Below are 25,151 nucleotides of genomic sequence, written 5' to 3' on the forward strand. Positions count from 1 at the left end.
CTTTGTTGTCCTTTTACTTTGAAAGGCAACACAATAGTTGGGATGTGTCAAAATGAAAAAATATCGTTCATAGTTTAGATATATAGAACAAATTGGGACATAATTCCAGAACTGATGACTTAGTTCCACAACAAAGAACACACCACACCTGAGAGTTTCAGATATAATAAGAAATGAATGGTGGCTGTCTTACTCTTGCTTTAAAATAGCATTCTTAAATACTAGGATGTGAGACCCACTCATTGGGTGGAGACCTTTTAGGAGATAAAAATAGAAGTTATCCTTATCCTCAGGGAGCTCATTGGCTAGTGACTGTGACTGGGAAGTAACATTTACAGTTTATTTATTTTTTATTTTATTTTATTTTATTTTATTTTTTGAGATGGAGTCTTGCTCTGTCGCCTAGGCTGGAGTGCAGTGCCTCCAGCGTGGGCAACAAGAGTGAAACTCCGTCTCAAAAAACAAACAAACAAAACACAATTTCAGAAGAGTATGTGGTTAAGTCTTCCTTCTACCCTATCTCCCAGCCACTAGGTTCTTTCACCATTTCTAGAGATATTTTATGCAGGGGTATAAATATGCATATATGTATCTATATTTAAAAATCGTAGATGGTGTTATATTATGCTCTTCTGGAGTACAAAGTGTTCTATATGCTTATCTCATTTAATATGTACAATAGTTGTCAAGACAGGTACTCTTACTAACATTTCCATTTTACAAGTAAGGAACCAAAGACATCTCAATTTCTTAATAACTTGTGCAGGGTCACATAGCTGATAGTTATAGAATCTGCTTCCTGAGGCACTACTTTATATAGTTAACTTATCTATTTCTTCACTATTTTGAGTCAGAGTCTCGCTCTTTTGCCCAGGCTGGAGTGCAGTGGCGTGATCTTGGCGCACTGCAACCTCCCCCTCCCAGGTTTAAGCAATTCTCCTACCTCGGCCTCCTGAGTAGCTGGGACTACAGGCACCCGCCACCACCATGCCTGGCACTTTTTGTATTTTTAGTATAGACAGGGTTTCACCAAGTTGACCAGGCTGGTCTCGAACTCCTGACCTCAAGTGATCAGCCCGTCTTGGCCTCCCTAAGTGCTGGGATTACAGGCATGAGCCACCACGCCTGGCCTAGTTAACTTTTTAATTTGAAACAATTTCAAGTTACAGAAAAGTTGCAAGAATATAATAAAGAATTGCATATACCCTTTGCCTGGAGTCCTCAGTCAGGTTTCTGCAGTTATCTTAATAATATTGGCAAAAGGAACCAACCTAGGATTGCACATTGTTCCCAGTTGTTATGTCTCTCTAGCCTCCTTCAATCTGGAACAATTTCTTCACTCTTTCTTTTACTTTCTCATGATGGTGGTATCTTTAGAGATCACAGGCCAGACCTGTCCAGAGAGATTTTGTAGAATATTTCTAAATTTGTGGTTGTCCTAGGTGTCCTCACAGTAATCCCCATATTATGCATTTTTGACCACAGTATCACAGAAGTTATGCTATGTTCTTCCCATTGCCTCTTACCGGGCAGCACACAGTGTCAATTTGTTCTATTATTTCTAATAAAGGGAGAAAGGAAGAAAGGGGTATGGGAAAGTAACTTGTTGGTTTGCTTTTTAGAGAACCCTCAGTTCAGTAAATATATTTTCCTTGTAGCACCCTGGAGGAGAAGAGGTTCTGCTGGAACAAGCTGGTGTAGATGCAAGTGAAAGCTTTGAAGATGTAGGACACTCCTCTGATGCCAGAGAAATGCTAAAGCAGTACTATATTGGTGATATCCATCCGGTAAGAACTATCAGTGCTAGCAACCCTTATGCAGAGAAAACTACTCAATAGCTGCAGAACAGGATGAAGAAATGAATTATTGGCCGGGTGTGGTGGCTCACACCTGTCATCCCAGTACTTTGGGAGGCCAAGGCAGGTGGATCACTTGAGGTCAGGAGTTCGAGACCAACCTGGCCAACATGGTGAAACCCTGCCTCTACTAAAAAATACAAAAATTAGCCGGGTGTGGTGGGGCACCCTTGTAATTCCATCTACTTGGGAAGCTGAGGCATGAGAATTGCTTGAACCTGGGAGGCAGAGGTTGAAGTGTGCCAAGATTGCACCACTGCACTCCAGCCTGGGCGATAGAGCGAGACTCTGTCTCAAAAAAAAAAAAAAAAAAAAAAAGATGGAAATTCTTTCAACCTAGCCATCAGGCTAAATTTTCTCCAAAATTATCCAGTCTTATTGTGTTAGGATATAGCTTCTTTGCCAGGTAGCACATGTAGTATCTCTAAAAAGCTAAGGGAACTGATTGTGGATTATTTTTATGTGTTGATTTATTATTGTAACGCAGTTAATAATACCTCTACCTAAAATAGTGGTTTGCTTGTTTTTGCAAGCTCCTTGCTAACGGTAGTAATTATGGACTTTTAAAACTGTCTGTATATACCATGCTAACAAGGGACCGTGATATGCTCAGAGTAGGGGTATCTTTCTATGATCCTCAAGTCTCCCAGGGAATTCACTATCACCAGAATATAGTCTCATATTCCAAAGTTAGAAACAAGCATATAATGAGAATTCATTTGGATATGTCTTAAAATATTATTTGTTTTCCTTTTTTTTTAACAGAGTGACCTTAAACCTGAAAATGGTAGTAAGGTAAGAAGTCATCGGTTTGTCTTCTGTGCTTATATTTCTGTTTATTCAAGTAGAACTGCTTTTTGAAACATTTTTTCTTAACAAGAGAAGTTACAAAGTATTTCCTTTTTCCCCAAGCAAAAATCCTATTTTTCAGGAATTTGGACTTGGTGTCATCTCAGGAAAAAAAAAATAGCTGAGTCTTGAACAGCAGGAAACATTTTGCTAATGCTTCTATATGCTTTTTTTTTTAAAAAAAACTGAAACTCGGCCGGGCATGGTGGCTCACATCTGTAATCCCAGCACTTTGGGGGGCCGAGGTGGGCAGATCACAAGGTCAGGAGATTGAGACCACGGTGAAACCCCGTCTCTACTAAAAATACAAAAAATGAGCTGGGCGCTGTGGCAGGTGCCTATAGTCCCAGCCACTCAGGAGGCTGAGGCAGGAGAATGGCATGAACCCGGTAGGTGGAGCTTGCAGTGAGCCGAGATTGCGCCACTGCACTCCAGCCTGGGCGACAGAGCGAGACTCCGTCTCAAAAAAAAAAAAACCAAAAAAACCCTGAAACTCCAAAGCTATGCCTTGTGTGGTTTTGAAAGACATTAGTTTATGGGTTCAGTTATAGAAAAATACCTTACTTTTACATTATGTAGAACAAATGATAATAATTGTTTCTGTGTTGGAAAAAAATAATTTCAAAGTTGTTTTGTTTCTTATAGTTTATCTTCTTTATCTGTAACACAGAGGCCTTTCTGTACTTATTTTCCAAATTTAATTCTTTTATCCTGTAGGCTCAAATAGGCTCACACCCTTCCCGGTTACTTAGTAATACAGCGAAAACAAAAGACTAAGTATTTGAGTGTTTGAAAACTTTAATGTGTACTGCATTGCATACCAGGAAGAAAATATGGAACCATTTTCTGCCTCCCACATGCTAGGTGGTTCATTTCCCTTCTTCCCTAACACTTTTCCTTAATCTCTGTCCTTCAGATAGCTGTTACACAGCACTCTAATTTAAAGGGACAGCAGTTTAGGTGCCACCTAGAACATAGGAAAGTGATGCTGCCTTCCTCCCCTTTTTCTCCTCCTTGCTGCTTGCTTCCCATTCCTCATTGAGCTGGAATTACTGAATAGGTTTGACACAGCAATTAAAGTTGGCCTAGACACAAGAATTCTATTAACTCAAGAGATTGCTTGCTTAACAGTGTCTGCCATCTGTTGCCCTGCAATCCAGAGTGTTTGTGTAAAGTAACTCTTCCATCTTGCTAGACTGCTACTCTGAACTATTGAATTGTTTCTGAAGGGGGAATGAAATGGTTCTTAAAACACTTTGTAACAACTGTTGGTTGTTTGTCCTCTCCTCCTAACACATGTATTATCCATTCTTGAATCCTTTAAAAAAAATATTAAATAGTTCAAAACAGTATTCTGTAAAAAGTTTCCTCCTATCTCCAGCTCTCAGTGTCTTAGTTCCCCTTCCCTGGAGGTAAGCAGCCATCATTTTTTGTTGTTGCTTACTCTTAATAACTTGTGTTATTATGGTAAAATTTGAACTACGCATGGCCTTGATATGTATATCGAACATGTCCAGAAAATACCACTCTCAGAGGTCAACATCTGATTCAAGGGATATAGGAGCCATAACACATTTCTGCACAGCAACTATGAGAGCATCTTTTATATTAAAACAATAGAAAAAATATGCTTGCAATTACAATGTCTAGAAGTCTACAAATTGCTTCTTGTTGCTGTTTTTCTTTCTTGGTAGTATAGTTAGGACCATTCTTAGGAATGCAGAACAATGTTCCCCAAATTCTGTTCTTGCATCACCTCAATTGGAATCCCTTGGCATGTACATGAAAATATATAGGAAATGTTTATTTCTTGGGCTTCCACTCCTACTGATTTGGAATCTCTGGAGATGGGGTTTAGGAATTTGCAGTTTAAGTAATCTAGGTGATAAGTAGGTAGCTAAGCCCAAACTTTTTGCTGAATGATATGCCCATCTTTTCATTTGAAAACTTAGGAAAATTTAATTCTCTTCAGTGATAAGCATTGTCTGCCTTCTATAGGCCAAAGAATTAGAAATTTCTCAGTTGAATTAAAACTATTGAGCCATCCAGGTGCAGTGGCTCACGCCTGTAATCCCTACACTTTGGGAGGCTGAGATGGGAGGATCGCTTGAGCCCAGCAGTTGGAGACCAGCCTGGGCAACATGGTGAGACCCTGTCTCTATTTTTAAAAAATCATAAAATTAGCTGTGCATGGTAATGTGTGCCTCCAGTCCCAGCTACTGGGGAGGCTGAGGCTGGAGGATAGCTTGAGCCCAGGAATTTGAGGCTGCAGTATGCCATGGTAACACCATTGCACTTCCATCTGGGTCACACAGCATGACCCCATCTCAAAAAAAACAAAACAAAACAAAAAAACCGAAACAACTATTGAACCTTAGATTTTTTTGTAAGAAATATAGAAAAAGCATTTAAGCTCACCGAGTTCTGTAATAATTTAGAAGTCTCCAAATGTAGTTTAGCCCCTATCTGGGTTAAAAAGTGACTAAAGGCAGTGTTTTCAATCCAGTTTTCCTCATGTCACTGTACTCAAGGGCCATGTCTTCATCAAGTAAAGAGTCTGGCTATTGTGTCTCTAGTCACTCTGCTCTACTTTAGGCAGATCAGGCAAGAAAGGCCTTTTGGAACATTTTCAAGACCACCTACTTAGGTTTTTATAGAGCGAATATTCCAACCTGACTTCAGTTCCAGGAATAAATTCTTGATCTCTCACATTTATTTCTTACAGAGGTTTAAATAGCCACTTGGTGTCTAGGATGTAGCTGTCTCTTTTCTTCATATTTTATCTCTGGTTTAACCATTCATCATTAAGAAATGGAAGTGGAGTTCATTTCATTGGTTACCTTCCTTTCTCTTGGTTCAGGGTTTCTGAATTTTTATGAAGAAGTGATTTTTAAAAGTCGAATTAAAGGTATCCTTAGCCTATGGAGGGGAGTTTTCATTTCCATTTTCCTTCTTCTCCTTTCCTCTATTTCTACCTGTCTCCTCTCCCACCTCCACAACCCCATATCTACTTCCTGTCTGAACCGCACTTTCCCTACTGCCCCCCAAGAAACACTCAAAATGTTGCTATTCCAGTGTATAAGTCAGTAACCATTCCCTAATTCTTTTAGAAAACACCTTTCATATTACTTTTATAACAGAGGTAAATAATTAATGGTCACCATTGTTTTATTGTTTGTTAGATGGATAGTACCTGAGTTGAAAGCCCAGAATTATTATACTAAAAACCTAAAGACTTAAAAACTTAAAGATCTATCAACAGATTTTTGTTTTACCTGCTTCAATCAAAAATAACTAACTAGAATTAAAAACCATTTGTCTTTGTGAATCTCTTCCTTGCTGGATTAGCCCTCATGCTGAGAGCCGTCAATCTTCTACTTATATTTGACTTAACATTTTTCTGGTCTGTTTTTGGTTATGGAAACTCACCTTAAAAACAGACTTAGTGCTCTCTGTGCCAGTTTGCCTGCCTGCTTGCCTGCTCTTTAGCAGGTAACCTATAAATATTCGTGGTCTGTGAATTCTCTCTTTTGATGATGTATTTACTTCTTGGTTAGCTGTTTTATCACTTAATCTGCCATCAGTTCAAGAGATAAAGTGCATACAAATCCTAACCTGACTAAAAAAGTGGGCACCATTTCATTCATTTATTCAATAGATATTATCTAGATAATAGTTCAACTGCTTTACTAGTCAAATCTTGTAGTCAAATAGGTCTAGTAACTTGACCAGTTCCCCATTACATTTTTTTTGAATGAGTAGTTTAAAATGTACATGGTAAAAAATTTTTTTTTTTTTTTTTTTTTTTTTTTGAGACGGAGTCTCACTCTGTCGCCCAGGCTGGAGTGCAGTGGCCGGATCTCAGCTCACTGCAAGCTTCGCCTCCCGGGTTCACGCCATTCTCCTGCCTCAGCCTCCCGAGTAGCTGGGACTACAGGCGTCCGCCACATCGCCCGGCTAGTTTTTTTGTATTTTTTTTTTTAGTAGAGACGGGGTTTCACCATGTTAGCCAGGATGGTCTCGATCTCCTGACCTCGTGATCCACCCGTCTCGGCCTCCCAAAGTGCTGGGATTACAGGCTTGAGCCACCGCGCCCGGCCAAAAAAAAATTTTAATAGTTCGCAAGTATACTATAAAAAATGTTGACCAGGCGCGGTGGCTCACGCCTTCAATCCCAGCACTTTGGGAGGCTGAGGCGGGCGGATCACGAGGTCAGGAGATCAAGACCATCCTGGCTAACATGGTGAAACCCCGTCTCTACCAAGAATACAAAAAAATTAGCTGGGCGTGGTGGCGATCACCTGTAGTCCCAGCTACTCGGGAGGCTGAGGCAGGAGAATGGCGTGAACCCAGGAGGTGGAGCTTGCAGTGAGCAGAGATCGCGCCACTGCACTCCAGCCTGGCGAGAGAGCGAGACTCTGTCTCAAAAAAAGAAAAAGATCTTTCTCATTTTTTAAGTAGATATTTAGTATTCCATAGATGAAAGTGTTGATGTGATGACATTTGCTTTCAAAGGATTTGATCTGTTTTTTAAAACAAATAAAATTGTCTCCATAGAGGCTTAACGTGTTTTTTAAACTTCATTTTTAACTTAAGAAGCTTAACTTTTGGAATCTGGTAAATTTTACATGTTAGAAGCAGTCTATTAATTGCATTTAAAGTTATATTTTTTTCTCCCAGATGCTACTGAATTTTATTATACATACAGTTTTCTGTTATATAATGTATTATGTAACATACAGTTTACCTCTTTTATGGGAGAGAAACTAAAAAGAATATATTGTTTATAATTATGAAATATAGTTGATTATATTAAATTAAAATTTTTATTTTTAAGAATTATTTAATATCCCTTCCATACCTACTACCTAATTTATTAAAGTTTGGAATGGGATCCTGATGTCCTTTAGACAAGCAGTGATTGCTATTTACCAAAGAATTTTGTCTGGTTATTTCCTGATTTCCTGTGCGTTGTGTTGGGTTGTTTTGTTTTGTTTTGTTTTGTTTTTGGTGGGGAAAACGGAGTGTTGCTCTCTCACCCAGGTTGAAATGCAGTGGCGCGATCTCGGCTCTGCAACCTCTGCCTCCTGGGTTCAAGCGATTCTCCTCCTGCCTCAGCCTTCTGAGTACCTGGGATTACAGGCGCCCACCACCACGCCTGGCTAATTTTTGTATTTTTAGTAGAGACGGGGTTTCACCATGTTGGCCAGGCTGGTCTCGAACTCCTGACCTCAGGTGATCCGCCTGCCTTGGCCTCCCAAAGTGCTGGGATTACAGGCGTGAGCCACCAGCTACTGCGCTTGGCTTATTTCCTGTTTTTGTATAACACTTACACTTTGTAACATAATCTTTTGAAAGAAATCGTAGAATGTGATGACAAAATTACTCTTAAAAGACAAAATACCCTTTGCTGAGAATTCTCAAGGACTAATGTCTTCTATTGGTAAAGCTCTACTTAGAAATGATGTATAGTTTTGCAAAACAAGGGATCAGAAGGGCAAGGAAACATTGTTTTCAAATCAGTCCTCCAATGTTAAATTTTTCACTTCTTAAGTCCCAATAGAGATCATCCTGTGAATGTGTTAGTTTTTTTTTCTTGAGCGAGGTGTTACATATTTTATCACAATGAGTTCTTAAGAGAGTTTATAGCAATTTGTTTTAGGAGCTGTTTTTCTATCTTTGAATTTTGCCATATCTACAGGGAATTTTTTTAATATAACCGTTCGACTCTAGGATTACATGCTTTGCAAGGCAGTAATTGTTAAATTATATTCATATCCAGAAAGAAATGGTTCTTATTGACTTGTATATTTTAGTATATTGGAGCTTGATGAGAAGGCTGTCCTCAAGATCCATACCACATGACTGTGTCATAGTTGGGACTATAAAATGCTGAAATCACATACCTTCAATACTCAAACATTTTACGTGGTAAAATGAACCTAATGTTAAAATTCATATAGTGGTAGCTCATACTGTAAGGTCCATGGTATTATGGGGGGAAAATCCTTTCCAGTTTAGAATTTGAAGCCAGAAGTTCCCAACTTGTTTTTCATAAGTTACTGGCTACAGAGATACCAAAGTGTTCCAAATTCAAAGCTACACAATCTCTACCAGGCCAGCTAAATACCCATTAAATTTGCCAAAGGTGTCCTGTGGCTTAAAATCTGCTTTTTCCGTGGCCGGGCGCGGTGGCTCACGCCTGTAATCCCAGCACTTTGGAAGGCCGAGGCGGGCGGATCACAAGGTCAGGAGATCGAGACCATGGTGAAACCCCGTCTCTACTAAAAATAGAAAAAAATTAGCCGGGCGCAGTGGCGGGCGCCTGTAGTCCCAGCTACTCGGGAGGCTGAGGCCGGAGAATGGCGTGAACCCGGGAGGCGGAGCTTGCAGTGAGCCGAGATTGCGCCACTGCACTCCAGCCTGGGTGACAGAGCGAGACTCCGTCTCAAAAAAAAAAAAAAAAAAAAAAAAAAAATCTGCTTTTTCCAATTTTAACTACTTAGAATCCTCTTGGAATAGCAATGTGGGAATTAAAACATAAGGTCTATATATATACCTCATATTTTCCTTTTAAGCTTTTGAAAGCCTAAATGTAAGCTGTATAGGTTGAAGGTATAACGCCCTGTTTTGTTTTGTTTTGTTTTTTGTTTTTTGTTTTTGAGACGGAGTGTCGCTCTGTTGCCCAGGCTGGAGTGCAGTGGCGTGATCTCGGCTCACTGCAACCTCTGCCTCTCGGGTTCAAGCTATTCTCCTGCCTCGGCCTCCCTGCCACCATGCCCAGCTAATTTTTTTGTATTTTTAGTAGAGATGGGGTTTCACTGTGTTAGCCAGGATGGTCTCGATCTCCTGACCTCGTGATCCGCCTGTCTCGACCTCCCAAAGTGCTGGGATTACAGGCATGAGCCACTGTGCCCGGCTGCCCTGTCTGTCTTAATGCATCATAATCATGATTCTGGTTCATTCTTTCCTACATTTCTGTCCTGATGACAAAGTATACTCCATTCCTTAAGTGTGTGCTCTTCTGTCATGTTTTCTCATAAACAAAGTTCATCGTGAAATCCACCCCCATTGACCCCCACATCCTTTCCATGTAGTTGCCAGTTGTGACATTTCTTTGTCATTCTCTCTCTCTTTTTTTTTTTTTTTGAGTGGAATCTCACTCTGTCACCAGGCTGGAGTGCAGTGGCCCTATCTCGGCTTGATGCAACCTCTGCCTCCTGGGTTCAAGCAATTCTCCTGCCTCAGCCTCCTGAGTAGCTGGGATTACAGGCATGCGCTGCCACACCCAGCTAATTTTTGTATTTTTGGTAAAGACGGGGTTTCACCATGTTGGCCAGGACGATCTCAATCTCCTGACCTCGTGATCCGCCCACGTTGGCCTCCCAAAGTGCTGGGATCACAGGCGTGAGCCACCACGCCCGGCCTCTTTGTCATTCTCTTAATCTTAGCAAATTGGGTCAATGCTTATGGTGCACTGACGCGATACTCTCAGATGAATATCTGGGAAATCGCTCCTTTATGTAGCTGGTGGAAGAGAGAAAAATCTACCTATGGTAGTGCTTCTTCAGTCTTCCTAGACGTGAGAGAATGGTGTTTTCTTCTCTCTACCCTTTAGAAGCCTGCTCCTCTAGGTTTTGCCACAATCTCCTTGGCTTAGAAAATTGTGTTGAGATAATTGAATATGACTTTAGAATTCACATTTATTTGATCTGAGCCTTTCATTTTACAAATTAGGAAACTGATTTATAACATTGGGCTTGAAGATATTAGATATAATTTTAGTTATGAGCAGCTTTATAAAAATTCTATTAAGGTATTACAAAATATTTCCTTTTTCCCTAAAAAGTCTGTCTTTAGTGTTTATATGTATATAAATATACTTATTTATTTATTTTTGAGACAGGATTTTGCTCTGTCCCCCAGGCTGGAGTACAGTGGCACAATCCTAGCTCACTACAACCTTGAACTCCTGGGCTCAGGCGATCCTCCTGCCTCAGCCTTCCCGAAGTGTTGGGATTACAGGTGTGAACCAAGTGCCTAGCCCTTACTTATTTATTTTAGTGGGGAAGAAAAGCCTTAATGAACCTTGAACTTGAGGAACCAGTTTTATTTAAATAGTTAATTTCCATGAGTTTTGAGCTAAAGTCAGAGTAGACTTAACAGCAATTTTTTTTTAGAACCTATAATACCAAAAGTCACAGCAATTTTGTTGTTTGCCAGTGTATTCTAAGCTTTTTGAAGAAAAAGAAGCATGCATATTAATTGCTTGGTAGGGGTTATGCTGGAAGAACTGTGGATTTGATTCGCTCTTGTAACTAAAGTCATAGTATTGCAATTATTACTTTCCATGCCAAAGGTTGAGAGCATTAAAATCTGGGCATGGACATAACCGGGTAGATATGCCTCAATACCTGAAGGGATAGATTAAAGTCAACTATAAACTGTACGAATTTCCCTTAAGCATCCATTAGATTTAGCCCAGTGCTTAACTGTGGAAATGAAGATTGGGGGGAGGCGTGCCTAGGGAAGGGAGGTTATGTGTTAATAGAACTTTTTTTCATTTCAGTTTAAAAATAACCGATTTGGCTTATTTCCAAATTTGACTGAGCGTCTTGGCTGCTAAGAGCTGTGCCTTCAACATCTCTTTGATTATTATGTATTTGATTAAAAGTGGGGTCACTATGGTTTGCATCTACTTGGCTGTCAGTATCCTAGAAGGGAGTGTATGCCTCTTTCTCTTTTCTTTCCTTTAATGAGTTAGACAACTTGGTCTTTTTTTTTTTTTTCGGCCCCAGGGATGGATTGATCTTAAAACAGGCACATTTTGCAGTACTTAGTTCAAAGAACACCATATGTTTTAAATTATTTATTGTTTAGAAATTTTTACATTTCAGCATAGTACAGTTTTGGCTGTCTCTGTTCTCTTTCTTCAGTTGCTTATTACCTTTTTCTAAGGCTCACCTTACTTAGCAGACATCCAGGGCTTTTGATCGTAAAAGAGGCTAAAAGCTTTGAAATCTAGAGAATCTGTTTATATGAAGTATATGATTTTTACTCTAATTATAGATTAAGCATCATAATACATATATTATGCTGTGATGCTCTCATATAAGCCTTTCAAATTATCCCTTTTAAAAATAGTAACTACATTTTTTGTCTATAAATCATTGGTATTTATGTAGCTAAAGCATAAAAGACCATGAACATTTTCTTGATGGAATTCAATTATTTCTCAGCTGCTGTGGTGGAATATTTATTTTAAAAGGCAACATTATAAATTAACTTGATGCACACACTACCATCGCTACCACTCCCACCTTCTGAATCTGTAAAGTAGATAGTAACATTTGTTGTATTTTTCAAAGTCTGACCTGTAACTCATTTTAATTAATTAGATCCTTACTAGACTAGCTGAAATGTCCCAGATAACAATAATCATTAAAATCTTAAAGAAGTATAGTAGTATGTTAGTATGGTTTCTTTAAAACCTTTCATTTGACATTTTTCTTGTCTACAGGCTAATTTCTTTCAGGTTTGGGGCATGTATTCATTTGCATGGCAGTGTTTTGGATATGTGAAATTAAAACTCATTTCATGGACTGCTCTAAAGTATATCGGGGCCAATGTGATTGGAAATTCTTGGAGATTATTGAAAACGGTGGTTAAGCAGAGCTAATATTCCATGTTCATACCGTGAAGTACTTCTACATTTTGCAAAGATGGTATTTTGGGCAGCAGTAACCTATGCTAAAAGTGTTATTGTCCTCTGGCAGTAAGTTAGCAGGCCTTTTGTACTATACAGCTGATTAATGGAATCAGTACCTCATTTGATACTTACTTAAATTGAGTAAAAAATTTTAATAACAACCTTATTGTGATACAATTCACATACCATACAGTTCACCTATTTAAACTGTACAAGTCAATGGTTTTTAGTGTATTTACAAAGCTGTGCAGTCTATTTGAGAACAATTTCCTCACTCCAAGAAGGAACCCCATACTCATTAGCAGTCGTTTTCCACTTCCCCACAACTCGTCCTCCTCATGCCAGCCCGAGGCAACCACTGATCTACTTCTACCTCTATTGATTGTCCTATTCTGAACACTTTATAAAGCAGATTTATATAATATGTAGTCTTTTGTGTCTGCTTTCTTTCACTTAGTATAATGCTCTGAAGGTTGTAGCAGATATCAATACTTCAGTACCTTTTATTGCTAAGATTTATATTTTAAGGTTATTTTGTCATTTTCTTTCCTTTGACTCCGTTTTTTCTCTTTTCATTGTGAAATCAATTCTAAGGTCTCCCTTCGTAATTATTATGATTTCAAAGAGTGAACCAGTATATTTTTGTGATCTACAAAGCAATCATCTATATGATCTAGAGGATTTCACAGTTGATCTACGTGTTAGAAGAGCTTTTTGGGCTTTAAAAAAGGTTTTTAGAAAGTATGATGTTAGCTACTGCCAGTGGCAAGCCCAGCTGAACCAGGCACATCATCATGACCACAAAGTAGTCCATTTCAATGTAGTTTGTATTATTAACATTTTTTAACATCTAAAAAAGTTTAGGTCATTTCTATGCTTTCATTAGTGATTCTTCAGTAGGAAGGAACCTAGCAAAGTGCCAGTATGTTATCAGAAATAAAATTCCCAGTCCATCCATTGCTTATATATTTGTAAACACCAAAATGCATGAAAAGTGAAGTTCTGGTATCAGTTACAGGGTTTATGTAGCTATTCAAGAAAATGTATATGTGCTATGTTAATCTTGTTTCTTTTTGTTTGTTATTTTTGAATATGTGTCATTTTCAGGACCCTTCAAAACATGATACATGCAAAAGGTTAGTATCCCCTTAACAGATTTCCTTATGTTCAAAGTAATGTCTAGCAAGAGACTCTTCCGTAAGTATATGTATGTAACATAACTTACGAGTGCAGCTTGACAACTAATTCTTTTTTGGCCCAAATCACTGCAAATTCAGTTGTTCCTTGACATTAGCAAAATTAACTTTTATAGTTTTAGCCGTTTTGAATAATCTAAAAGGTTCATGCCTTGAGTAATTTTTTAATCTTATTGTGACACAAATTGGAATCACACTCAGTAAGAGGCCAGTATGCATGGACAGGTAGCTACTAGTGGGTCAGCCTTCAGTCTCTGCAGTTCAAACCAGCTACACTATTCTACTTAAAACTTAATCTCATTTACTTCTCACAACCATTCTGTAAGATAGGTGCTATTATTACATTTTACAGAAGAAAAAAACACTACAGTCATATTTAGGAATTTGGATTTTCTCAGGTTTACTTACAATATATTCCTTGGCATTAATATTAGTAATTCATTAGTATTAGCTCTGAAAGTTATAAATTGCCTTCCCTTAAGTGCCTCTATCTAAAATGACTGTGGAATCCTTGGCCTGTACAATATATTTGTGGAGATTATATAGAGCTAGCCATTCTATCTTTTGGACATCTCAGGGTATTTCAGAGAAAGAAAATATGTCTTTCTTTTCCCATAAAATATCAGGTCTATTATTTGAGGTAATGGACACAGTATAAAAAAGTACAAACTATTAGTAAATTTAGTTTCCTTAATATTGAGGGCTTAGGGTCAACAAAATGCTGCATAAAATTTTGAAAATACAAGCCACAAAATTGCAGATTTTAAACATAAAACTTATGCTTATGCAGGGCGGGGTGCAGTGGCTCACGCCTGTAATCCCAGCACTTTGGGAGGCTGAGGCGGGTGGATCATGAGGTCAGGAGTTCGAGACCAGCCTGGACAACATGTTGAAACCCCATCTCTACTAAAAATACAAAATTAGCTGGGCATGGTGGTGCGTGCCTATAGTCCCAACTATTTGGGAGGCCAAGGCAGGAGAATTGCTTGAACCTGGGAGGCGGAGGTTGCAGTGAGCCAAGATCGTGCCATTGCACTCCAGCCTGGGCAACAAGAACGAAACTCCATCTCAAAAAAAAAACCAAAAAACAAAAAACAACACCTTATGCTTATGCTATAAAACTTAGACTTATGCTAAACATAAAACTGATTAAGAATTATCAGGCAGAAGATATAAAGAATCCCTACAAATCAGTTTTCTGAAACCTCAGTAGAATATGAGAAAAAGGGCTGGGCACAGTGGCTCATGCCTGTAATCCCAGTACTTTGGGAGGCCGAGGCGGGTGGATCACGAGGTCAGAAGATCGAGACCATCCTGGTAACACGGTGAAACCCCGTCTCTGCTAAAAATACAAAAAATTAGCCGGGCGTTGTGGTGGGCGCCTGTAGTCCCAGCTACTTGGGAGGCTGAGACGGGAGAATGGCGTGAACCCAGGAGGCGGAGCTTGCAGTGAGCTGAGATCGCGCCACCGCACTCCAGCCTGGGCGATGAGCAAGACTCCATCTCAAAAAAAAAAAAAAAAAAGAATATGAGAAAAAGATTTAAACACTTTACAGAAAAGGAAACACAAATGTAAACATATGGAAATGAGGTTAAATCTCATTCATCATTAGTGATATGTGAATTAAAATCATAGGTATATTTCATACCTAACCAGATTGATAAAAATTAAAAATTTTGTAAATAAGAATTGGTTGGAAAGTTTATCCCCCAACTCTTAAAAACACTCCTAGGGTAATGTAAATGAGTATAATCAGTTTGGAAAGCAGGTTGGCATTATCTAGTAAATTTGACAGGATGAATTTACTTTTGACCCAGCAATTCCATTTCTAATGATATACTTGATAGAAATGTGTGCACAAGTACACCCAGAAATATGTACAAGAATGTTCACAGCAGCATTATTCGAGATATTCAAACATCAGAAACAACCCTAATAAATTGTGGTATATCCATACAATGGAACACTACAAAACAATAAAAATAAATGAATCACAAACATGTAGTAATCTGGATGAATCTCCAAGAAGAAAAGTCTGTGTTAGGACAGGAAGTTATTGTTGAACCTGAATCTCCTGTGATGCAGTATAAATGTGTTTCGTCTGGTTCTCTCCTCAGTCGCAGTTAAGTATTAGGAAAAATTATGTGAGTATTGGTGTCAACCATTCTCAGTCTTTTGTACTAAAGAAATTATCTGGCCAGGCACGGTGGCTCATGCCTGTAATCCCAGCACTTTGGGAGGCCTAGGTGGGCGGATCCACCGGCTGAGGCAGGAGAATGGCGTGAACCCAGGAGGCGGAGCTTGCAGTGAGCCGAGATCGCGCCATTGCACTCCAGCCTGGGCGATAGAGCGAGACTCCATCTCAAAAAAAAAAAAAAAAAAAAAAAAAAGGCAAATTTTCTTCTTCAGGGTTTTCTTAAGGATCCTACTTTTGGATTCTTTAGGCTTTTGTGGTTGCTCTTCAAGGAGTCTGAATTCATTACTCTTATCAGGAGATTACTTCAGAGTTCCCAGTGCGTATTGCTGTTATACATGCCATATTGCTTGGTATTTTAAACAAAGCTGCCTGGCTAACATTCCAAACTAGTCCAGCGTAGCTTTCTGCCATACGTAAGCATACAGAGTGCTAGGCATGTTTAGGCAAAGAATCATTTTTCTTATGAACTTCAGCTCGTTTTATTGACTTCAAAGCCTTTTAATACCAAGACTCATATGTTTTAAGTAGAGGGGCAGCCGGGTCATTTGGATCATGGAAGAATTATACTTTAAAACTAGTGTGCTAATAAGTTCTATTAAAGAATTATTATGTTAAGGAGAATGATGACTGTTCTGAAGCTCCTAAGGAAAGGCTCTTGCAGTACTTTTGAAGCTGCCATTTGCTTTACCCTATTAGAACTGTATATACTTTTTGTGTATGTGTATCCTTATTAGTGTCCAAACTTAACTAGGGATTAAGAAGAGGGGTTTGGAATCACACTGTCCAACTCCCTTACTAGCTTTGGGATTTGGGGTGCAAAGCTTATGTTTCTCTTGTATGAGATGAGAATAATAGCCCTATTTCATAGGGTGTTGTAAGGATTAAATCTTTAAAATACATATGAAGTAGATAGGATATTTCTGGTAGTTATATTAGATATGATTACTTCCAAATTTATATTGGGATGGATTTTTTTAATACATATATGAAATGTCACTTACATAATGGTGTTTTTTCCTGTTTAAAAATGTTAATTGCAGAATACGTGAAAAGCAAAAGCACAGAGAAGACAATGTGAGAGTATCCATAATCCCTAACTCAGAAATAACCACTATATGACTTTGTAGAAACACATATAAAGGCATGGAAAGGCATCTTATTTGATATCATACTATTGGTTGTTTTTAACCTTTTAAAAAATTACTTTGTAATTTTGTCACTCCAATCCAAATATTTTTTCCCCAACTACTTTGTGATAAAAGCAGTTAAATTTCCCAAAGTAAATAAAAACTCCTCGCCCATATAAAAACATGTGAAAGCTGAAAGATAGTGAACATTTGTCTTAAAATATTAACAGTTTTATTGCTTTCTCCCCCTCCTCCTAGTTGCTGGTCATACTGGATTTTACCCATCATAGGCGCTGTTCTCTTAGGTTTCCTGTACCGCTACTACACATCGGAAAGCAAATCCTCCTGAGGAGGCCTTGCTGAAGTTGGAAAGTGCATCCATTTTGGGGTGAAAACTAGAGACTTGCTTGGGGGCTGCAGAAGTGCCCTCTCCTTGAATCCTGCCAGTTGCATTCTTCCCCCTTGGAGCCAAGACGATTGGCCAGACATCCACCTCAGATCTGGGACCAGTGTTCTCCATCTCTCAGAGCCTTACTCCCAAAGTACCTGCTCACTGTTCTGTGTCAAATGATTGCCGGTGTTTCCTCTCTTCACTGGTTTCCATGAGTACCCTTATATTTCAAAACTTCCTGTTCATAAGTTATAGTGACATTGCTCTTTTGTAAAAATGCCTGCTTTCCAATACTTTGATTGCACATTAGACATTCTTAACAGGGCGGCAGTCTAGTGTTGAAACTTTTATTTTTTCATTTTTCTTTTAAGTAAATTTTAAAAAAAATTTCTGATTTAGGGCTGGGTGCAGTGGCTCAGGCCTGTAATCCTAGCACTTTGGGAGGCCAAGGTGGGAAGATCGTTTGAGGCCAAGAGTTTGAAACCAGCCTGGGCAACATAGCGAGACTCTTATCTGTTTTAAAAAAAAAAAAAATTTGATTTAATTCTGTTATTTATCATAAGGGGTTTAATTCCTGAAGTAAAGGTATGCACCTATTAAACTTAAAACTGCCAAATGAGTTTTGTTCCTTTTATGTGCATGATAAAGCTACAAGGAATGGTGTGGCCACCTCCTCCTCCCTTTCAAGCTAGGGCAGCAGGTAGCTCTTTCCACCCCCTGAGCCCAGCCCCTTCCCAAGTGGTGCTGGACAAAAAAACTACATGGCCCTTTTATGTCTTGGGGCTGGAAAGGGAGGGATGAATTGGGGTGATAGAACCCTGGTGAATTCAGAGTTATCTTTCTTTAGAAAAATATTGAAAAACTACTTCAGGATAGGAGTTTAGAAAAAGCACCAAAGCTTTCACTTTGGTTTGGCACCAGTTTCTAACCATCTGTTTTTTCTACCCTAGCTATCTTTTATTGGTAAAATATAAATGTATAATTATGTCTGTAGAGCTTTACCAAGGATTTTCCCTCCTATTTTGTTTGTTGATCAGCAAATTTTTGATTCTCCATTTTCCAAAAGTAAAAGACTCCAGCATGGCCTTATGTTTGCCCCGAGTAAAGTAACGTCCATAGAAAATGGTATTCGAAAGTGAGAGTTCATGACAAGAGCCCGTTTTCCATTTCTTCTGTATTTTACCTCCATGACTCCAACTTGTGGGTTTGTTCTGTTTTTCCATGAGAATAAAATACTGGCAGTTTTTTTCTCTGATGTGTGTTCATTGAGAAGTAGGTTACTAGAATTATGTTACTGTGTCTTATTGGTTCAGTGATGATTTCTCTGGCATATTAGACTTTTATTTTTTTCCCCATAGAAGCACCTGAGGAAATAAATAGTACACTGGCTGTTTTCTGCCAGCAACTGTGGTAATTTTTCTCCCTGTCCTTTGAGAATTGCTAGTCTGCTTCTGAGCCATTGTCATATCCGGCAGGGAGCAGCTTGGTTCAAGAAGGACCATAGAGGCTGCTCAGCATCTCCTCCCTCCCTCCCAGCTTGCCAGGGATTTGATGAGACAGGAAACTGCCCAGCAAACCAGGGACTGCCCATGCAAACTATTTAAGAAAAAGTTCAACCCAGGTCTTGTATCCTGTGATTTAGCAGTTGAATGAATACAGAATTCATCAAAATAATATTAACCTTGTACTTGCACACTTGGATATATTTGGGAGTAATTTTAGGAGATTTCTGGCTGAGTTTTACAAAATGTCAGGGATATGGGTTTAGTAAAACTTTTATCTTTAGAAAAATGTTCGTATGCATTATAAGATGCTACTTTTAAGACAATATTGATAAAAACCTTGGTTATTATTTAACAACAGTGGTATGACTTGATGCTTCTCTATTTAAAGGCAAGGAAGGATTGGTATATGATTGCCTGTAATAAATAAATTACGTGATTATTGGAGTACATTGGGGTAAAAGTAAAGAACAGTGGAGTATTGAGGAGCTTGAAATGGAACTTTCAATCTAAAGCCAAGCCTGAAGATAACTTGAATCAGTTGTAAAAGTGTGTTGGCAATGTCCAAAATTGAATGAAAAACATCTGGCTTATAAGCAATGTTAGAGAACTACCATCTTAAGTAAAATTGGTGTTTTTGTTATTTTTAAGGTAAATGCCAGTGCAAAAGGTATGTTTTTCTACTTCACATTGGTTTTCTTTTCCTGTTTACATCTGGACTTGTTTTTTACTGAGAGCCAGAGGAAAAGATAATTAGACTTTGTCTCTTCCACCCATGAAATCCCTGCAGTACCCAGGGCTGCTTCTGAGCTACTGCTGATGTGATGTCACTTTGTATTAGGAAAACCAGTTGGGGGTCCATTTACTATTATTCTGTTGCCTACAAAAACAGCCAGGTGAAAGGTAAATCTTGTGTGAGAGTTTGCGGAGGTTTTTCTAAACAATAAAGTAATATAGCACACTAGCCAAATCCATCCAAAAGGACTTTTTTTTTAAGGAAGTAGACTTGAATTCACGAAACAGTCTTGACATGGGTAGGTGGTGAAAGTCCTCTGGAGAGCAAGTGGAGCCAGTCCCCATTGGCTGACAGTGCCACCTGGAGCTGGTCTCCGGGGTGTTTGGTTGTTTATTCCTGAGGAGGACTAACTGCTGCTGCTGCTGCAAACTGGACTGTACACATCATGGCTGCTGGACACGAAGGAGGAGGTAAGAGAAGTTTCATGCCACCAAAATAGAGGGTGTTGGTACCACTGCCCCTGGTCTGAGAGTCAGGGTTTAAACCTGCCTCAGTAGAGACTAGTTTGAAATGACACCAAAATTCCCCAGCCCCTACTCAGCAATTGGTTTTGGTTTCCAAATGACTTCCGCATTTGTAAAGATAACAGAGTGGTGGGGTCAAAGTTTATCTTGTGTTTAGATCTCAAGACTGCTTAAGCAAAAACAAAAATCCCTTGGAACTTATCTTTTGAGCCTGTAAAGTTCTTTTAGCAGTTGTCATAAATGCATATGTTGTGAAATCAGAACACTGTCGAGTTTATACTCATTTAGCTGCAATGTGGGACAATGAAAAATGCTTTACAGGCCTTAAGTATCATTACTTATGGTATCTCCTGCTTTAAAATCTCAAGCAATATCTATCTGGTTAAATTCCATTTTAGGAGATTGAGATGCAGAACGTTGATGTTCATTACCTCCTCCTACCCCAGGAGAAATGGATTCAGACATGTCTTGTCTCAACAAGAAATTGATTTTTCTTTTTTTAACTATCTCATTCTGTTGCCAAATATCACAGAAGTAATGAGGAGTTTAGTTACATTTGGCTGTTGTGCTCTGAAAGAGCCAGGTTTGGAATTTGTGGGGGTGATCTAGGAAGAAGGTTCCAAAGAAGCAGAGGCATTTGTCAAGTTACCTACCCTATATCCAGCATCCTCCTCGTGAGCTTCAGTAGCTGCTCTTTGCCCACGCTTGTATCCTACGTTTGCTATTTGGGCAAACCATTACTTCAGTTATTTAACTTCCCTTTTTTTTTAACTTCACCTTTGACTGTGAACAAGTAACATTAACATTCCTTTTGTATATTCACTAATGGCGTTAGTTTACCTATTTTATTTCAGAATATTTTGAACGAAGATCTTTGTCTCTTTCTGCTGGAATGCACACACAGCGAATGTTTGTTAGAACTACACGCAATAAAGACACTGTTTTCCTTTTCTTGCCCTGACTACACTTATTTTTTTTTAATTAAAAAAATTTTTTTTAAGTAGAAGTGTTGGTTTTGTAATCCTCAGGTGTTCTGGAAGAGAAGGATTTGAGAAGCATGACAGTCTCCCGTGTCTGTGCTAACGATGTGTTTAGCACAATGTGGTGGGGAGTTCCGTGGTTCTCCAGGATTTTGCTCACTGTTCTTTTCGTGAAGTGAATCGTTCATTTGATAATCGTGAAATGCAAAAAGTAAGGCTGTGTTTTAATGGATGTGAAGTGGGAACAGGGTAGCCAGGTTTGAGGTTCTGTTTCCACTGAAACTACCTACTGAAAGAGAAGCCAGTACCAGGTAATACTGTTTTGTTATCTGCAATGCCAGTCTTCAAATGATTGTTTTTCTTGGAAATAGCTAAACTGTTGGGGGAAATTAAACACTGAGATTGAAGTTTAGTGACTGTGTTAATAAAACAAGGGAAATAAGCCATTTTTATAATTACCTTTAAAACATACTGATAGCCATCTACCATTACTAACGTATCAGATTTCTGTTGAGAGATCGTTCATTAGGGCTTGGCTATTTCACTATCACAGGAACTGAGGATTACTAACAGGAAAGGATGCCCCCATTCTTGTTACCAAAGTTTGAATTTAATGTTTAATCTTCGATACTCATAAGAATTTATTATCATAGCACTCTCGCTGATGCTGAATAGTTGGTAGGTGCTTGACAAATCCTGGTCGATTCATGAAAGCCTGAGGTAGAAGACTGATTCCAATTATGTAAATCTAAGGGAAGAAATATCCACACAATCTGTTAAGCTGCTGGTAATTGATAGCATAAATGTAACGTTAATTAGTGAACTAGATTGCTATGTATGTGCAAAGCCCAGTCAGCCTAATCACATATATGCCAGCATTTTAAAAACAAAATTATTTGATGAAGCAGTGAGAGACTAGAGTGGCTTTCCAGGTGAAACATGAGAATGCACTTGTAATGCTGTCATTTCTCTGACACCTACTATGTGCCATGCAATGTGGTTTACAAACCTTGCTGATCTGTCCCTGTCTACCTTGTAAGGACACTTTTATGGCAACTCAGAGAGCCACCTGACTTGACCACAGAGCTAAGAGGAGAGCCAGGGTTTTTCTGTTTTGTTTTGAGGCAGAGTCTCTATCCCCCAGGCTGGAGCACAGTGGTATGATCTGGGTTCACTGCAACCTCCACCTCCTGGGCTCAAGCAATCGCCTCACTCACCCTCCCAAGTAGCTGGCACTTCTAATTTTTGTATTTTTTTGTAGAGACGAGGTATCACCATGCTGGCCAGGCTGGTCTTGAACTCCTGGTCTGAAGTGATCCACCTGCCTTGGCCTCCCAAAGTGCTGAGATTACAGGCGTGAGCCACCTCCCCTGGCCTGAGAGCCAGGGTTTAAACCTGCCTCAGTAGACACTAGTTTGAAATGACCCTTGAATCCCATGCAAATGGCTTAGTTTCTTGAAGCCAGTTAATGAGAATTTAGATCTGAACTATGTTGCTGAAAACAACTTTTCATAAGAGGCAAAGGATTGAGAATTGAGGACGACTGATGAAATCCTTAAGCAGCACATATGAGAAGTCCTTGCATTTCATCAGTCTAGGATCCTGGATAAAATTTAACATGGAACCATGTATGTAAATACATAGTTTTTGGTTTTTTTTTTAAAGAAGGTTTTGCTCTGTCGTCCAGGTTGGAGAGCAGTGGCATGATCATAGCTCACTGTAGCCTCAAACTCCTCCGCTCAAGTCTCAGCCTCCCAACTAGCTGGGACTACAGGTGTGTGCCACCATGCCCAGCAACGTAAAAAAAATTTTTTTTTTTTTGGTAGTAGTAGAGTCTCACTATGTTGCCGAGTCTGGTCTCAAACTCATGGCCTCAAGCCAGTCCTCCTGCCTCAGCCTCCCAAAGTGTGGGATTACAGGCATGAGCCACTGTGCCTGGCCCCATTTTCCTTTTTTTTTTTTTTTCCTTCCCTGTTTTTCAGAAATTGAGGTGGGATTGTCTTCCCAGACAATACAATGATGTTCATAATAAGAATCTTCTGACAGACCTACTCACTCTGATTTTAATAACCTAAGAAATCTAATCAGAGACAAATAGAGATAGAATCAGGAGAGGCTAAGTCATGAACAGCACAGGAAAATGAGCTTCCGAGACTCCCAGTCTGACCCCCTTTTTCTCTTTTGTAACTTTTTTTTTCCTACCTCTCATCCTACCTCATCTTGCCCTCTTGCTTTGCCTCGTGTTTTATTTTATAAAGGACAACACCTCAGCTATGCTCCTCTTTTCTTTTTCTTTTGTTTTGGAGCTGGAGTCTTGTTATATTGCCCAGTCTGGACTAGAACTCCTGGGCTCAAGCCATCCTCCCACCTCAGCCTCCCCAGTAGCTGGGGCTACAGGCATGCGCCACTGCACTGGCTACATCTTCATTTTTGTGTTGTGGTACAAAAATGTACTTGACGCTCTGTCCTAAAAACAATGGGAAGAAATAATTTGTTTATAAACTGGACCATCCAGAAAGAATGCAGTTCTGTTTGAACATCTCTATTCACCTTTGTTTAAAGCTACATTCTAGCTCTGGGCCTTTCGTGTGAATCAAATTTGCCTTTTCAGTTACTTAAAATTGGGCTTCTGAAACTCACATATCTTGACAACTATGGTCTCTGCAACTTATCTGACCGTAAAACACTTGCCTGGGTAATGTCCTTGTAAGAGTTCTTCCTTTCTGGCCGGATGCGGTGGCTCACGCCTGTAATCCCAGCACTTTGGGAGGCCGAGGCGGGTGGATCACTTGAGGTCAGGAGTTTTGAGACCAGCCTGGCCAACATGGTGAAACCCTGTTTCTATTAAAAATACAAAAGTTATCTGGACGTGGTAGTGCATGCCTGTAATCCCAGCTACTCGGGAGGCTGAGGCAGGAGACTCTCTTGAACCTGGGAGATGGGGGTTGCAGTGAACTGAGATCGTGCCACTGCACTCCAGCCTGGGGGACAAGAGTGAAACTCCATCTCAGGGAAAAAAAAAAGTTCTTCCTTTCCAAGTATACTTAAGTTCCCATAAGACAGAAAGTCACTTTTTTGGTTGTTAATTTTTTGAGATAAGGGTCTCACAATGTCACCCAGGCTGGAGTGCTGGAGTATCATCATGGCTCACTGTAGCCTCCACCTCCCAGGGTCAAGCAATCCTCTTACCTCAGTCTCCCGAGTTGCTGGGACTGCAAGTGCCTGCCACTGTGGCCAGCTAATTTAAATTTGTTTTAGAGACAGAGTCTTGCTGTGTTGCCTAAGCTGGCCTTGGCCTCCCAAAGCGCTGGGATAACAGGTGTGAGCTACTGTGCCCAGAAACTCATTTTTTATTCCATGCCAAGTCTCAGTATCTCTGGAAAGAAGAAACATTCTTCACTTTGAAACACCTACAGATTATTATTGTCATAGAGTAAGATACAGAAACCCACTTAAGCTCACATAGGTAACAGAGAAATGACTTGCTGTGAATCAGTAACAAATGAGTATCTGATGGAACACAAGGGTAGAAATCAGCTGGCCCTCCTGAGGATCTAGGAACAGGAACCAGAAACCCATAGGAACCAAAGTGGTTACTTTAGTTTCCTGTCCAAACTTCTAAAGGAAATTAATAATTAGAAGTGAAAATGTGGTTGACTGGGTAATATGAGTGTCTACTTTTGGTCCCATCAAGGGAATGGAAACCCATCCCCCAGCCTTGAATGGGAAGGGGATCATAGGGAAAGCAGTTTCCCAAGGGAGATGCTATAATTGCATACTTTGTGTATATTTAAATGTTTCATTAATTAACTAAACGCCCTCTGAAGGAAGGCACTTCTGCATTTCTCAGGGTGCCCTGCATTGGGCTGGGCCATAGGGAGGGCAAAGTGGATTCAGTATGGCTTACCGTGCTGTGCCTGCATGGCTACAACTATAGCCATGCTGTAATGAAGGTAGTATAGTCCAGGCGCGGTGGCTCATGCCTGTAATCCCAGCACTTTGGGAGGCCAAGGCAGGCGCATCACCTGAGGTCAGGAGTTTGAGACCCGCCTGGCCAACATGGGAAAACCCCATCTCTACTAA

The 25,151-nt window shown here is 39.6% G+C and overlaps 2 protein-coding genes across 2 annotated transcripts in view; one reads left to right on the plus strand and one right to left on the minus strand.

Annotated features, from left to right (window-relative positions):
- The window catches only part of LOC126944089 (cytochrome b5 type B), a 40,945-nt gene extending 22,214 nt beyond the window's left edge, over nucleotides 1-18,731 (plus strand). The window contains exons 2-5 of the mRNA XM_050773385.1: nucleotides 1,659-1,787; nucleotides 2,622-2,651; nucleotides 13,522-13,550; nucleotides 17,194-18,731. Coding sequence (XP_050629342.1) covers nucleotides 1,659-1,787; nucleotides 2,622-2,651; nucleotides 13,522-13,550; nucleotides 17,194-17,284 — 279 coding nt within the window. The 3' untranslated portion in view covers nucleotides 17,285-18,731. The remainder of the gene's footprint in view (nucleotides 1-1,658; nucleotides 1,788-2,621; nucleotides 2,652-13,521; nucleotides 13,551-17,193) is intronic.
- Nucleotides 1-25,151, minus strand: part of COG8 (component of oligomeric golgi complex 8) — a 175,774-nt gene that overhangs the window by 122,722 nt on the left and 27,901 nt on the right. The window lies entirely within an intron of this gene.

The sequence above is a fragment of the Macaca thibetana genome, chromosome 20, assembly GCF_024542745.1.
Source record: "Macaca thibetana thibetana isolate TM-01 chromosome 20, ASM2454274v1, whole genome shotgun sequence".
In the NCBI taxonomy this organism is placed as follows: domain Eukaryota; kingdom Metazoa; phylum Chordata; class Mammalia; order Primates; family Cercopithecidae; genus Macaca; species Macaca thibetana.